This window comes from Thalassophryne amazonica, chromosome 7, assembly GCF_902500255.1.
Source record: "Thalassophryne amazonica chromosome 7, fThaAma1.1, whole genome shotgun sequence".
NCBI lineage: Eukaryota > Metazoa > Chordata > Actinopteri > Batrachoidiformes > Batrachoididae > Thalassophryne > Thalassophryne amazonica.
In genome coordinates, this window is record NC_047109.1 from 104,586,511 (window position 1) to 104,603,959 (window position 17,449).

The window sequence follows — 17,449 nt, forward strand, 5'->3', positions numbered from 1 at the left end:
GTTCTGACATAATCCTGCTAACAGTCAGTCAAATAAATAAACACTAATGATTTTATTAAGTCCTTGGTGGACGTAACTAAACACTTAACGCGCTGCACAGTAAATTCATCTGAATGCAAAAGAGATGGAATCCAATTTCTAAGCATTTAATGAAAAACGTTTACAATTACATGTTGAAAAGGGAACTCTAACTACATATACAAGGTCTATTAGAAAAGAAACTGACCTTTTCATTTTTTCAAAAACTATATGGATTTGAATCACGTGCGATTACGTCAGTCAAGCTTGAACCCTCGTGCGCATGCGTGAGTTTTTTCACACCTGTCGGTTGCATCATTCGCCTGTGGGCAGGTTTGAGTGAGCACTGGTCCACCCCCCTCATCGGAATTCCTTTGTCTGACTTCTTCCTGAGAGACTGGCGCTTTGCTTGATCTAAATTTTTTCTGAAATTGTAAGGCACATCCAAGTGGACACCATTCGAGAAATTCAGACGGTTTTCGATGAAAATTTTAACGGCTGATGAGAGATTATGGAGTGTTACTGTCGCTTTAAGGACTGCCCACAGAGTCGGACGGCACGCCGTGCCCCGAGCCGCCGTCAGCCTGTTTCGAGCTGAAAACTTCCAAATTTAAGCCTCTGTTGACCCAGGACGTCGTGAGAGAACAGAGAAGTTTCAGAAGAGCTCGGGATCAGCAGTTTATCCGGACATTCCACTGTTAAAGGAGATTTTGTAATGAAAGACGTGCGGACGGATTCGCGCGTCTGCACCCAGCCGCTCATGTCGCGGCGCCACAGCAAAACGCCTCCGTTGGAAGCATTACAGGACAAGTTTGAACATGCCCAGCTGTTAAACAATTTCTCGGATACTCACTCGACTGAAAGCCATCGAAAACCGCCTGAATCTTACGAATGGTTATCAACACGGAGGTGTTTTGCTGTGGCACCGCGCCATGAGCGGCTGGGTGCTGACGCGCAAATCCGTCCACACGTCTTTCATTACAAAATCTCCTTTAACAGTGGAATGTCCGGATAAACTGCTGATCCCGAGCTCTTCTGAAACTTCTCTGTTCTCTCACAACGTCCTGGGTCAACAGAGGCTTAAATTTGGAAGTTTTCAGCTCGAAACAGGCTGACGACAGCGGCTCGGGGCACGGCGCGCCATCCAGCTCCGTGGGCAGTCCTTAAAGCAACAGTAACACTCCATAATCTCTCATCAGCCGTTAAAATTTTCACCGAAAACCGTCTGAATTTCTCGAATGGTGTCCACTTGGATGTGTCTCACAGTTTCTGAAAAAAGTTTGATCAAGCAAAGCGCCAGTCTCTCAGGAAGAAGTCAGACAAAGGAATTCCGACGAGGGGGGTGGACCAGTGCTCACTCAAAGCCTGCCCACAGGCGAATGACGCAACCGACAGGTGTGAAAAAACTCACGCATGCGCACGAGGGTTCAAGCTTGTCTGACGTAATCGCACGTGATTCAAATCCATATAGTTTTTTAAAAAAATAAAAAGGTCGGTTTCTTTTCTAATAGACCTCGTAACTACAAATATGAACAAATATGGACATGAACTGCAACTTTTGTGTGCACTCCTTGTGACAGTTATTTGATGTCACACAGCAGTGCCACACCCTGCAGGATCCATTCTTCTGGAGGCTGTGTTGTCTTCAGGTTGACAGCTGTGATGTAATTCAAGTCCGTCCGAGCAGGCTTTTTGTACACTGGACAGGAGTACAAACGGGCTTCCTTCACAACTGCAACAAAAGCAAAATATGATTAGATGCAGAGCGGCTCCAGTGTCACCTGGAAAAGGCCAAAGTGGGATCTTAAACAAGATCACAAACATCTTTCTGTCTGATATTACACTCAGTAAGTTCCTCAGGCGTCCCCTGTCAGCACTGGGATTGAGGCAGCTACTGTACTTGGGGGCCATGATGTGTTGATTCTGGAGAATGTGCATAAAGAATGCTTGAAGTGACTCCTGGTTAGGCATGATGTCACACTTGTATATCAACTATACGTTGAGTGTTCATGCCGAGTGTCTGTTAGCCTGTCATTCCCATCATGCTTTTGAGTTTCTACAGTGCAGCTTTCCAGCCCCCTGAAATGCCTTTTTTTTTTTTTTTTTTTTACATATAAAAGCAAACGGTTCTTCTGGAGCTGTCAGTCTTCACTAACAGCTTCGCTAGAGTTTTCACATATGACCATTTGTCAAAACTGCATGCAACTTTCCATGTGCGTTTGCACAGACACAACAACTGACACCCTCCTACACATTTCACAGAAACATCCTTATCAACCCGCAAATACTCAAACACAGTTGGCCTTTGTACTGCAGGAAAAGCTCAGAGTGGACAAGACGTTAAAAAAAACCTCTCATCGTTATTATAATTGTCTCCCAAGTTTATTCTCAGGCTGCCTTGTTTGCAGGCACCACGGCCCGTCTCTGTGCTGCTGGTATGAATTTGACCTGGTCTTATTAAGAACAAGCACTGTGCCCCACAGAGTTAGTAATCTACTCCTAGTCAAAATAAATATCACTTAGTCTGCTTGACATTTAAATGTTACATCTATCCTTTCTGCGTGACTGCGTGGGATGCAAAAGTTCAGGGAGACAAAATAGTAAACCCCGGAAGTATAAGACGAGGTTAATGTTTTTGCAACTTTATGATACAAAGTAGTTTTTTAATCAGTTAGAATGCTATTTGCCTGTGTTAAAATTCTCTTTATTCTTTACAAAAAGAAAGAATGGAAACAGGAATTCTCCCACTGGATTTTCTCTAATTTATTCGTAATGGGAGAGCTGATTTGTAATTCTCACTCGTCTTTAGTTAAGTGTTGTTGTTGCACTTTTTTCCAAGCCAAACATTTTGAATCCACAGTGAATTTAGTTCTGATATATATATATATATATATATATATATATATATATATATATATATATATATATAGATATATATAGATATATATATATATAGATATATATATATATAGAGATATATATATATATATATATATATATATATATTGTTCACACTTGGAAAAGAAATGGTTTCTACATATTTTAATCTCATTATATTAAAAGTGAAATACATTTCAATGTTTGTAGTGAAGCGGCAAAACATCATTCAGAGAGTTCGGCCAAAAACATTGGAAGATATCGGGGAAGAGAGGTTAGAGTCATGAGGTCACTGGACAGACGAGTTTGGTGATGGTGACAGGAGAGTGAAAGTCCAGGTCTTTAAAGTTTTTGGTGCTTACAGAAGGACAAGAAACTTTATTTATATAGCACCTTTCACATATAAAAATCACAAAGTGCTTCACAAAAGGTAAACAAAATACACAATCATGTTAAAAAAACAGTGATTAAGAAAACAATCAACTAAAAGCTTGACTAAACAAAAATGTATTTAAAAGAATCCACAGAGACAGTCTCACAAACGGACAGACGGAGAAAGGTTAGGAGCCACAGCTTGAAAAGATAAGGCTCCTCTGGTTTTAAAGCGGGTTCTCTGAACTGTGAGGAGGTTCTGCTCCAAGGACTGATGGGAGCAACCGGAGATGTAAGGGCTCAACATATCTAACCCTGACCATGCAAGGCTCTAAAAGTCAAAACCAAAATTTTAAAATCGATATGAAATTTGATGGGAAGCCAGTGCAGGGAGGATAGAATGGGGGTTATGTGAGTCCATCTGCTAGATCTTGTTAAAAGTCTTGTGGCAGCATTTTGGACCAATTGAAGACGATTTAAGGCAGATTTGTTAAAACAAGTAAAAAGCTAGTTGCAATAATCTAAACGAGAAGAAAAAAAAGCATGAATCACAACTTCCAGAACAGAGTATGACAGAATTGGCCTCAACTTGGCAATGTTTCTCAAGTGGCAAAAACAGTTTTTGACCAAGAGTCTAGAATGGCTATCTAGAGACAATGACTGATCAAACCAAACACCAAGATTTCTGATGCTCAACTGAACAGAGGAGCCCAGAGAACCAAGGTGGTTCACAATCAAAGGAATTTTCTACTCTGGAGCAATAATCAGAGTCTCAGTCTTTTTATAATTCAACTGAAGACAGCTGTTAGTGAGCCAGGACTTTACACTTGCAAAACAGTCCATTAGCTCAGACAGTTTATGTAACTCTGACTCTTTAAAGGAAAGGTACAACTGAATATCATCAGCATAAAGGTGATAAGACACATTCTTACAGACAACTAGAAGTCTTTGGTATCAGGTCTCTCTAAAGTATCATCAGATAAGACTGGAATGACTTTGTGTCAAATGCACAGCTAGTTTGGGGAAAATCAGAAAAGGCTTACCACTTGCACTGTGAGGGAATGTCAGCATCAAATTGTGGAAAACATGCCAAATCAACAAGCAGATCCATCTCAGATCTGCTGTGGTGACCCTGACTTGAGGGGAAAAAGGGAAAAGCCAAAGGGACTTATTTCAATTTGAACCAAACTTGGTCCACATATGGGACTGGTTCCAGAATTGGGGTCACCATCATGTCTGTCTGTTGGCCTTCTCCTAACAGGTCATACTGCTGATTTCTACCAAACTTGGTATGTCAATAAAAGTTGGGCCCAAAATTGTTGTTTTAAAAAAATAAATAATAATTTGCACAAAGGTCACGGCATACACTCTGACTCACCGTTATTCTCAGCGTACATCCTGATCACAGGCATCATCTCAAAGAGAACTTTGGGTTTGGATTCAACCAGTCTGCTGTTGCGGCGGTCCCAGCCGGCTCCTTCTAAGTAGAGCCCGTAGACGTACACTCCCTCCTTAGGGGGCTGGGTGATGTCATCTTTCATCCACTTGGTTACCTCATTGCATAGCACCATGCGGTCCAGAGTCCAGCCTTTATTGGCCCGTGTAATGCCCTGTTGGGATTTGGTCAGATATGTTGGTTACAAGTGGAAAGAGGAAGGAAAAAAATCTATTTTGATAATGGGTTCATAATAGATGCAGGTGTGGGGGGCTTGTCATATAGAACAAAAAACTGCACTCCATCACCGGTGTTTGTGAGATGCTCCGCCAACAGCAAGAAGATAAATTCAATATACCTCCAGAAGCCAGGCTGAGTGCAGCATAAATAAATGAAATGTAGAGACTGTTTCCGCTTAGTCATTTTCGTTCCTTCTCATTTTGAAAGAAAAGTGGACAGATAAGGGCTGATAAATGAAAATAAGACACACGCTGTAACCGATCTTACAAAAACAAGGCAGGCTCTGGTTTTATATGGAACTCTGCAGAATTTTTGTGATGCTGCCCGTGTACAAAATATATCCATATATTGTTTTATGTGTCTCTAAAAAAGATTGTTTACTGGGTAAACTAAGCAGATGTGAACTATATATAGGAAACGGCACAGGGATTTAACAAATCATTGCTCAGTCACATTTAGACACCTGCAGTCATATTTACCCTGAAGAAAAATGTGCATCGATAAAGCTTAATTAAAAACAAAACAAAACAAAAAACAGATTGTAAACCTGGACAATTTCACAACGTCAACATCATTCCAACTATAACTTCCATTTCAGAATGATTTGTTGGTCTTGACTACATGAGCTGCACACTGTGGAGAAGCAGTGTATGGTAATGGGCCCTCTGTGTGTGTATCTCGGAACAAGATAACTAAAAGAAGAACGGCAGACAGATGTTCACCAAACTTGGTGGGAATATTACTTGGGAAGATGTCACGAGCGCTATGATATCTTTCATTTTAGCTTGTTGTTATAATATGAGAATCATCTAAAGATGTCAATTACAGATCTCAATGCCCACCAAAATCTGTCAAAATATAGCACAGTTTAAAGCTGCCAAACAGCACAAAAGTCTATTAACTGGTGTTTAAAGTTATTGTCACTTTGGATTTTTTATGATTAAATAAAATAAATTTTACTGGCATTAGTATTCAATTTATCCCTTAGTATTCAAATAAAGAATTCCCAATCTTATCAACCTAAGTCAAACTTGTAACCTTAACGTATGTCCTAACCCTAACTCCTCAACCACATCCCTCAAACTCAAACCTTCTAAATTTAATATAATGTAACCTCATTTCAGATTTTGATTCTTTTTCAGACTCTATTCAGACTGGCAAGATTTGGACATGTTTAAAATGTGCTCAATACTAAAGCATCTTTTTATTTCACATTAATAACTTGCCAATATAGTTTTGTTGCATTTCTCATTTCCTGTAGACTAAACTTTTGGTTTGTTACATTTGGTTTCAGATGACCGTCTACGTTGGTTGGAAAGAATGCATGTCTGCTCAGTCTTGTGAACTCCTCTCAGTAGTTCCTGGAAGAGAGTGTCTGCTGTGTATCAGGTACAACAGGCTTGGTTCAGTAATTACAGTCCACAAACTAAAATTCCAAGATGTTGGTAGTAGAATGTAGGTGTTGCAAATTCAAAGTCTGATCCCAATTCAAAAATTTAAACTTGCAGACAATGATTGAGAATTGAAAAGAAGCCAGTGAGACACGGTCCCCATTTCGTGGGGACCGTGTCTCAATAGGACAATTTAATTTACAATGGCACAATTGCCAAATATTGTGGCAACAGTGTGTCGTCGTGTGGGTGAGCGGTTTTCTGATGTCAATGTTGTGGATCGAGTGGCCCATGGTGGCGGTGGGGTTATGGTGTGGGCAGGCGTCTGTTATGGACGAAGAACACAGGTGCATTTTATTGATGGCATTTTGAATGCACAGAGATACCGTGACGAGATCCTGAGGCCCATTGTTGTGCCATACATCCAAGAACATCACCTCATGTTGCAGCAGGATAATGCACGGCCCCATGTTGCAAGGATCTGTACACAATTCTTGGAAGCTGAAAATGTCCCAGTTCTTGCATGGCCAGCATACTCACCGGACATGTCACCCATTGAGCATGTTTGGGATGCTCTGGACCGGCGTATACGACAGCTTGTACCAGTTCCTGCCAATATCCAGCAACTTCGCACAGCCATTGAAGAGGAGTGGACCAACATTCCACAGGCCACAATTGACAACCTGATCAACTCTATGCGAAGGAGATGTGTTTCACTGCATGAGGCAAATGGTGGTCACACCAGATACTGACTGGTATCCCCTCCAATAAAACAAAACTGCACCTTTCAGAGTGGTCTTTTATTGTGGGCAGTCTAAGGCACACCTGTGCACTAATCATGGTCACCTGTGCACTAATCATGGTGTCTAATCAGCATCTTGATATGGCACACCTGTGAGGTGGGATGGATTACCTCAGCAAAGGAGAAGTGCTCACTATCACAGATTTAGACTGGTTTGTGAACAATATTTGAGGGAAATGGTGATATTGTGTATGTGGAAAAAGTTTTAGATCTTTGAGTTCATCTCATACAAAATGGGAGCAAAACCAAAAGTGTTGCGTTTATATTTTTGTTGAGTGTATATATATATATATATATATATATATATATATATATATATATATATATATATATATAATGTTTATTTACCAATGCCTCAGCCGTGTTTGCCTCAGTTGGCAAGCTTGCAGCCTTGTTGAGTGCATTTATTTTTTCTAGGTTTGTTGAGAAATAACTAAGGTTCAGTTCAGGCTGGGTGATATGGCAAAAAATATTATCTGGATTTCTTTCCAGCTAATGATCAATTCCGATATTTATTATAATCGATAATTTGATAATGCTGCCTGTTTGAAGAATATAATGAATAAAGCCTGAAGAAACCATGTCACATTGAAAAATCCAAGACTGACTGAAATAATTTATGTTGCAGCAAACAGACTCTCAAATGATTTTCTGGTTTAAAAATGTTACCAGTGTAAGAGATGAGGAATATTTTCATGATTTCCCTTTATAAATCATTGTTTGTCTGGATCAGAAATTTCAGTTAAATATATCATATAGCAGACGAACACACTGATATTTGAGAAGTGAAATTAAGTTTCTAGTATTTACAAATAGTGTGCAATAATTATTTAAACAAAATTGGGCAGGTGCATAATTTTGGGCACCCTTGCCATTTTATTGATATGAATACATTTAGCACTAATTATTGGAACACAAAATTGGTTTGGTAAGCTCACTGACCCTTGACCTCCTTACACAGGTGAATCCAATCATGAGAAAGGGTATTTAAGGTGGCCATTTGCAAATGTTTCCCCTCTTTGCATCTCTTCTATGAGTGGCAATATGGGAGCCTCTAAACTACTCTCAAATGACATGAAAACAAAGATTGTTCAACATCATGGTTTAGGGGAAGGATACAAAAAGTTATCGCAGAGATTTCAGCTGTCAGTTTCCACTGTGAGAAACATAGTGACTGAAATGGAAGACTGCAGGCATAGTACTAGTTAAGACCCGAAGTGGCAGGCCAAGAAAAATTTCAGCGAAGGATGGTGAGAACAGTCATAGTCAACCCACAGACCTGCTCCAAAGACCTACAACATGATCTTGCTGCAGGTAGTGTCTCTGTGCATCGTTCAACTATACAGCGAACTTTACACAAAGAGAGTTTAAAGAGTTATTGCACACTCATTTCACTTCTCAAATGTCACTGTATTTGTCTACTATATAATATATTTAACTGAAATTGCTGATTCAAACAGCCAGTGATTTATAAAGGAAAATCATGGAAATCATCAGGGGTGCCCAAACTTTTACATACAAATGTATATATAAAGCACAATGAATAGTAAAGTACATTCCTGACCATAAATGCAGTACAGCCGAAGCATATATAAAAGTCCTACAGCAATAAAATGCAGCAGCCAATTACATCTACTGCTCACAACTAGCAACTACAAACCCATTCAATGGTGTCATGTAGCCGACTGATTATGCATGCCTGGGCTTTGTTTTGAAATAGCGGTAAAATTTATTTTTTTAAAAACCCACCAAACAAATCCCAAACCAGTTCAAAGCAATTTTTACCTGCAAAATAAAATTCAAAGTCACCCAATCTCGCAATACTGCTCCCATAAGGGGAGAACCATCCCAGATCATAGTGAAGTTATTCCAAGCCTGACTGATATTTGCAATGATTATTTCCTCTTTTTTTTTTTGATCTCTCTCATAGAAACAAAACTGCAATTTTTTCTGTGCTTTCAAAGAGTCTACCATTATTGTGGTTTATAGCATTATATGTGCAGTGCCAATGAGCTATGCAGTGTTAACAAGGATATGCACAACTTGGAGGTCTTTAAAACAGCAAAACAAAAAGTCAAGTGACTGGCAGTAACATACTGACATCCAAATTAATGTATATTTGTCCATATTTTTTGTCTGTGTTATTAACAAAATATTTCTGGCCTGCGGGGCTTCTTGCCACACATTAGAGAGACCAGAAGTCAGCTATAACATGTGCCTGACCTATTGAGTCAGCTTCGGTAACACGTTTGCAGCTTCTGTAGAGGAAACACTGGTGACATAGGTTGTGCCTGTGGCGCAGTAGATATGAAACCAATGGGACATTTTTCAATTTAATGCAACACTGGTGCAGACACGTGCCCTTGCCAATCTATGTGCAGGTTGTGGTTTTTGAACATCTCTACAAAGTGTTTCAAGTCTTTCAAGGTTTGTGGCAGACTTTTAAGGGAATGTGCAGGAAAAACAGAAGCCAAGAATGAAATGTTGGTCTGTTTGTGCATTATTTAATCACATACTTCTATTAAAGAACATGAATCAAACAAGGTGACCAAAAAAAATGGCACATTTTAACATCCCAAACAGAAAACAATGAAATTCCCATGTGCGTGCCTATCTTTGAGCGTGTGTACTGTATGTGCATGTGTCTGCTTCTCCCTCTGCGTGCCATCTGGTTGTGTCCCTGACGGTTGCCATGTAACTGGCTTGCTGCCGTGTGTACCTGTCTCATGGCTGTCAGGAAGCCCTGCGGGTTGAAGAAGCCTGTCATCCAGAAGCAATTGGGCTGCCCTTCAAAGATCCAAGCTTGAAACTGCCGGTTACGCTCAAGCAGCTCTGTGAACCAGAAGCCCAGGGTGCTCGAGGCCCACGACGCCTGGTAATACAAAAACAACAAGAAGAAGAGGGTTGTCGGACAAAGCCTCCCAATCAAAACACAGCAAACTGTCATCTCAGTGGATCAGAAGAAAAGACAACAGACTGACATGGAAAAAAAAAGAACTATGAATCACCATTTGTCAAGAGAACAGAATTAAACTAAAAAAAAAAAAAATACAGAAGACAATAAAGTGGAGAAGAATAAGCCAAAGGCATGAAATGCTTTGACCTTTGTGGATGCATTAGGATTTCGGCAATGCATTCGGAACTCGACACACATTAGTGGAAATACCCTGGATTTGGTTCTCGCACGTGGTATTGCTGTCACGAATATTGACATCATGCCTCTTATATCAGTGGTCTCTGATCACTCACTTATTAAGTTTACAGTTTCGCTGCCGTGTTTAGTGGAACAACAGCCTTATATATCACTATGGCGATGCATCAATTCCTCAACTAAGACTGAATTTGAAGCTAAACTGCCTGATGGCTTAGCTTCACATTTGGCAAATACCCATTCAGTAGAAAGACTTGTGGATAGTTTAAACTCAGTGCTCAAAACTACACTCGACATGATTGCGCCACCTGTGTTAAAACCGCGCTCCCCCAAAACACAGTCACCTTGGTTCAATGATTACCTGCGTGACCTCAAGCATAAGGCAAGAGGTCTAGAACGGAAATGGCGTTGTTCAAAATTATTAGTATTCCACCTCACATGGCGGACCTTTTACTCTGATTTGATCAACAAAAACAACCATAACTCAAAGTTCTTGTTCGACACGGTGGCAACACATATTCCTGGACAGCCACCGGTACTTCGCTGTCCTTTTATAGCACAAGATTTCCTGGATTACTTTGAGAAGAAATAGAAGACATTAGGTTAAACATATCGCAGCATGCCTTAACCCAGCCACTACACCCTGCCAATGAGGTGGGCACCAATACTGAGATATTACCTAGAAACCTAGAGACTTTCAAGTCCAGTCTTAAGACGCACTTATTTTCCCTTTTGTATGGCTAGCATACTGGTATAGTTTTGTTTTACGCTTTTTATTCTTTTAATTCATTTTAATATGCCTATGTCATGGACATGAATGAGCAAAGCTCATCAGCATCTCACCATGTCATTTAGGTCCTTCAGACTTTATTTTGAGTAAATGCTTCAGCAGAGCATTAGCATAGCTCTGGAAGCATAGCTCTGGAAGCACAGCTGTTATGTGTCGACGCAGGTTGAGGAGCGGACCTGCGTCCGACGGAACCCAGCGCTAAAAAACCAGAAAGCGGTTCCAATAACAAAAACAATTTATTTGTTCACCCTCTGGTGCATAATAAAGTGTAGAAACTAAAACAGCGTCATTCTGGTGGAGTGAAGGCTGGCACGCTCTCCAGCGCCCAAAAGGATCGAAGCCCGGCGCTTCTGGACTCACTTTACCGCCAAACACCCCCCAGGTGGACACGACAAACCGACTCTCTGCGAAGGATAGAAGAGGTGAGGTAAGTCAGCAGTTACAAGCAATATCCTTCAAAAGGCACACACTATCAGCAACACATTCAGGTCTGTATTTAAGCTTTATGTAAATGAGCAGCTTCTCACAACAGGTGGAGGATCAGTTGTCCGCACACCACAGCAGTGAGAAGCGAGCTGCACAATTCTCATCACAATTCAAATATACTGCGTAACAAAATACCAAGTTACTATCAACAAGTAGTCAAACAATTAATCACCTCTGATGTGTGCTGATAGCATGTGTCCCTCACCCTTCCTGCTTCACAGGCACGATGTGTCAAACCCAGGCGCGGTCCTCAGCGTCTCACAAACGAACATCACAAGGTCGAGTTCCCGGCAATTCTGCTTGAATCACACATGGCTTAAATGCAGAACGCCATCTAATTATCTGCTTCAGCTGAAAGTCTTTAAGGTTGCATGTGAGCACCATCCACAGGTGCTGCACATAATGTTGATGAGGGTGAAGGATTCTTCAGCCAGCACCTTCTCCACAGACAAATCAGTTTTCATACCACCTGGAGAGCAAAGAAAAGAAAAGAACACCAAAATGTCCAGCCACACCCCCCCAACACACAACACACAGCTCTGCTTCAGCAGAGCATTAGCATAGCCCCCCACCACCACCACCTTTTTAAGCATTTTCGTTATTTTGCCTTTCAGCTTCTGGAGGGGCTCTACTTCCCATATTCCCCACCTTTTTAAGCATTTTTCTTTTTTTGCTTTTCAGATGACCCCCCCCCCCCTCATTACAGCTCTTTTTATTTTAAGCATTTTTTTTTTAATGTAGATGTAAATTAATATTCAGTTTTCAGCTAGTTGACAGTAGGGCTGTACAATATGGCCAAATTATCGTATCTCAATATTGTCATATAAATTGTCATGTAAATGTCACTTATATACATGCTGTCTGTATTCTTGAGCCACTTAGGTGGGTAGGGAGAGTTCCCATGGGATAAAAAACCTACCAGCCCTGGTTCTCAAGTCCAGGCACCGAAGTAGCTCTACTCTCTTTCTTTAAGATATTTAGGTGTACCTTAGTAAGCACTAGTAGAGTTCCACCTTAGATACGATATGACTATGATTTGACGCAAAGTGTAGCAACAGTGAAAATTAAAGATTCTTAAACAAAACAGTAATAATACCACACTCATTTTGTACTCATCATAAGGTTAGGATACTGTGCCCTCCAAAAGTATTGGAGCACTTGGAATTTCACACATTTTAATTTGTTTATGCTATTTTAAATACAAGAAAAACAAAAAATAAAGAATAATTTCTAAAATTATCGTCCTCAAACTCAAACTGAAAGCAAATCTCTAAAACGTGATAAAACCTGTAAATAATAATCAGCTTTATTTCCAGTTTACTTTAGACAAGTCAGGGGATGGAAACATGATAAGTGATAAGAATGATAAATAATAAGAATGGTGACAAAGGTCAGTTTCAGTTTGTACAGGGGTCAAAACTTTAAGTTGCTCCATTAATTTTGCTCCAGCTGTATTTGTCCTGAATTTGATGCTTGTATCACCATTTGAAGGATTATTTCAGTTATCTGCTGCACTAATAAGACAACAGAACATGAACCAACTGTTGTCTGTTAGTTTAAATATATGTATATAAGGCAACCCAAATTGAAGGAGAAATGCTGCTTTTAACAACCTGGACCTCATTTCTGTCATAAAATACGGTCGTTTATTCACTAATATAAGTTTTGTGTGATTAGAAGTCCACAGTTCAAACGATGTGTTCAGTTCAGATCTGAAGCAAACATTTTTCTTTATCTACTAAGGTGGATTAGAACTTTTTGTGGTACACAGCACAATCTACTGGACAGGAGGAACCTAACAGTCAATGTGACTCACTGATTTGAAAATGCAGGTCTTTCAACCAGACGTGTGGTGCTGTGACATGTCAATCATCTGTGTCCAATCAGATTTCAGGGGAGTCCAGTGAAACCCCGGCCTCCGCTCTAGCGCCACCCATGCCAGGAAGTGTTCAACATATCCTGTTTCACTGTGACTGAGAATTCAGCACTTCCTGTTTGAGTGTGAGTTTGCCACTGAGTTCCCGTGAGATTCTATGGGATCTCATCTGTCAATCCAGGAAGTGTTTGACATTTGAGCATTTCCTGTTTTACTGTGGACTTGAATTTTGGCACTTCCTGTTTAGGACGCCCTGTACCATGAGTGAGCTTCGCGCCGCTTCGCTCATATTAGGAAACAGAGCGTGCCGCGGCATCAACTTTACCTAAATTTTGGGTCTTTTAGTAAAGCTTAGGGCTTGTGGCCGGCGATCACCTTAGTATTTCCTGTTTTTCTTGTTGTTTAATGCTGGCAGATTATACTGTATTTCTTGTCTTTCTGATGCCTGATTCTGTTTTTTTTCTCTCTGTTTAAGGTGCAGCTCCATCCAGAGATGGGAGTTGTATTTGTGCTGAAGACCCTCCTGTCCTGTGCACCAACAGCATTTCCTGTATATTCGTTTTGTGAATTGTTTCTGTGAATTGTTCTGTAATTTATGTCTGTAGCATGGCCCAAGCAGAGGGTCACCCCTTTGAGTCTGGTCTGCTTCAGGTTTCTTCCTCAGAGGGAGTTTTCCTTACCACTGTTGCTCTGGGAGTTAGTAAGGTTAGACCTTACTTGTGTGAAGCGCCTTGAGGCATCTCTGTTGTGATTTGGCACTATATAAATGAAAATAAATTGAAATTGACATCCCACATGTAGAAATACCCAATCAAACATAGAGAGTCATTCAGGACAAATTATTCTAATGTAGGGCTGAAACGATTAGTCGAGTAACTCAAATAATTTGATTACAAAATTGTTTGAGGAAAATTCTGTGCATCGAAGCTTCATTTAACGTTGTAGTACATACAGTATATCAGGCCTGTGTGTGGTGCTGTAACGTCCCCAGAAAAACAAACAGAAGACCAGAGCATGATCACGCAGGAACCCAGTCAACCAACCTTAAAAAAAAAAAAAAAACTTATAATGGTTCAATTTTACAAGTTGGGGGAAACAAAAAACAGAAAACCACATCCCATCACAATTTCAGCAAAATGTCAAGACTTTGGCCCGACTTTGACTGAGCTCCTGACACCGGGAAAGATCCAAAACTTGTAAAGATGTGAAAAAAATAAATGATTACCCAGGAAAACAGAAAGGGATACACTAAATTTGACAATCTCTGTGATGACACAGCGACATTGTGCCATTGCTTAGGGAGAGCCCTGGACTATTGATGTTGTTAAAAACGCAAAAGTACTTTTTATCCGATTACTCAATTAATCACCAGAATAATCAATAGAATACTCGATTACTAAAATAATTGATAGCTGCAGCCCTATTCTAATGACACAATGTTTATGAGAACACTGTGTGACTGCCACAAGAATAGTTTCAAACAGGAGCTTCAGGAAAAGTCATGTGGCGTTCTACTTCTTAGCTGTTTCTCCTTGAAAACTACTTCCTGTATTAATGTTATTTCACTTTAATTACACATTATCTGGAAGAGAAGTTCTTTTACTCCATAATGGAAATGGATTTTAGAGCTCCAATGAACAATTATTGTCATAGTTGATTAATCAATCATTTTCTTGATTAGTTAATTAGTTGTTAGGTTCATAAAATGTAAAAAAAAAAAAAAAAAAAAAGGTGAAAAAATGTCAACCAATGTCATCCAGAGCCCAGGATGACACCTGCAAATAAACCAGAAAATATTCACATTTAAGAAGCTGAAATCATTGAATTTATCATTTCTGTAAAATGGCTCAAAACAATTAATCCATAATCAAAATAGTTAATTAATTTCATAGTTGATTAATAATTGATTAATTGTTGCAGCTCTAATTGATTTATGCACAGCAGATAAAATTTTAACGAAAGATACAGTAAGTATTTGGCCCCACATGTAAATGGATGAAAAACAAAATGTTGTGTTACAGGAAAATGATCAAGGACTGTCACAGGACCACAGGAGGGGGTCAAAAGTTAAGTCTCCTTCACAGAGATGAAAGAAAGAAGACATGTCGTCAGTGGCTTTGTAGTGTGAGACTTTCACATTCATTTTTGGACTGGTGGTGATTCCCCAGAGGCGTTAGTTTGGAAACCTTCTCTTTCACATGAGATGGATAAGACTATGGTTCATCCATCCCCGTGGGACACCTGGAACGGGGGGTGGAGGACACCAGTTCAGACAAGTGGTTCAGACAAGTGTGGTAGACAGTAAACATCTCCATTTTTTTGTACTTTTTTGAAGCTGGTATAGTGGTCTTCAGTCAGTAAATAAAACTTTTATTGTCACTCTAAAATTTTATTACAGAGATTAGAGCATGTCATAGGTATTAAAGGCACTGCGCTGCGGTGGTTTGAATCATATTTGTCTAATAGATTACAGTTTGTTCATGTAAATGGGGAATCTTCTTCACAGACTAAAGTTAATTATGGAGTTCCACAAGGTTCTGTGCTAGGACCAATTTTATTCACTTTATACATGCTTCCCTTAGGCAGTATTATTAGACGGTATTGCTTAAATTTTCATTGTTATGCAGATGATACCCAGCTTTATCTATCCATGAAGCCAGAGGATACACACCAATTAGCTAAACTGCAGGATTGTCTTACAGACATAAAGACATGGATGACCTCTAATTTCCTGCTTTTAAACTCAGATAAAACTGAAGTTATTGTACTTGGCCCCACAAATCTTAGAAGCATGGTGTCTAACCAGATCGTTACTCTGGATGGCATTTCCCTGATCTCTAGTAATACTGTGAGAAATCTTGGAGTCATTTTTGATCAGGATATGTCATTCAAAGCGCATATTAAACAAATATGTAGGACTGCCTTTTTGCATTTACGCAATATCTCTAAAATCAGAAAGGTCTTGTCTCAGAGTGATGCTGAAAAACTAATTCATGCATTTATTTCCTCTAGGCTGGACTATTGTAATTCATTATTATCAGGTTGTCCTAAAAGTTCCCTAAAAAGCCTTCAGTTGGTTCAGAATGCTGCAGCTAGAGTACTGACGGGGACTAGCAGGAGAGAGCATATCTCACCCGTGTTGGCCTCTCTTCATTGGCTTCCTGTTAATTCTAGAATAGAATTTAAAATTCTTCTTCTTACTTATAAGGTTTTGAATAATCAGGTCCCATCTTATCTTAGGGACCTCATAGTACCATATTACCCCATTAGAGCGCTTCGCTCTCAGACTGCGGGCTTACTTGTAGTTCCTAGGGTTTGTAAGAGTAGAATGGGAGGCAGAGCCTTCAGCTTTCAGGCTCCTCTCCTGTGGAACCAGCTCCCAATTCAGATCAGGGAGACAGATACCCTCTCTACTTTTAAGATTAGGCTTAAAACTTTCCTTTTCGCTAAGGCTTATAGTTAGGGCTGGATCGGGTGACCCTGGACCATCCCTTGGTTATGCTGCTTTAGACGTAGATTGTGGGGGGGTTCCCATGATGCACTGTTTCTTTCTCTTTTTGCTCCGTATGCATCACTCTGCATTTAATCATTAGTGATCGATCTCTGCCCCCCTTCACGGCATGTCTTTTTCCTGTTTTTTTCCCTCAGCCCCAACCAGTCTCAGCAGAAGACTGCCCCTCCCTGAGCCTGGTTCTGCTGGAGGTTTCTTCCTGTTAAAAGGGAGTTTTTCCTTCCCACTGTTGCCAAGTGCTTGCTCATAGGGGGTCGTTTTGACCGTTGGGGTTTTTTATAATTGTTGTATGGCCTTGCCTTACAATGTGGAGCGCCTTGGGGCAGCTGTTTGTTGTGATTTGGCGCTATATAAGAAAAAAGTTGATTGATTGATTGATTGACTCTCATCTTTCATAAACATTATTTGGATGGGATTAGTTTTATATGGGGGGGGCTAATTATTATCAAAATTTGTCAGTGGTTTTAGACCCATCCGTGTGTGTCAGGTCAGTCATTTTT

General features: G+C 40.0%; 1 protein-coding gene across 1 annotated transcript in view; it reads right to left on the reverse strand.

Moving 5' to 3' along the window:
- Positions 1-1,598: 1,598 nt before the first annotated feature.
- The window catches only part of dnah5 (dynein, axonemal, heavy chain 5), a 366,123-nt gene continuing 350,272 nt past the window's right edge, over positions 1,599-17,449 (reverse strand). The window contains exons 85-87 of the mRNA XM_034175262.1: positions 9,855-10,007; positions 4,634-4,877; positions 1,599-1,738 (exon numbers count right to left, since the gene is read on the reverse strand). Coding sequence (XP_034031153.1) covers positions 1,599-1,738; positions 4,634-4,877; positions 9,855-10,007 — 537 coding nt within the window. The remainder of the gene's footprint in view (positions 1,739-4,633; positions 4,878-9,854; positions 10,008-17,449) is intronic.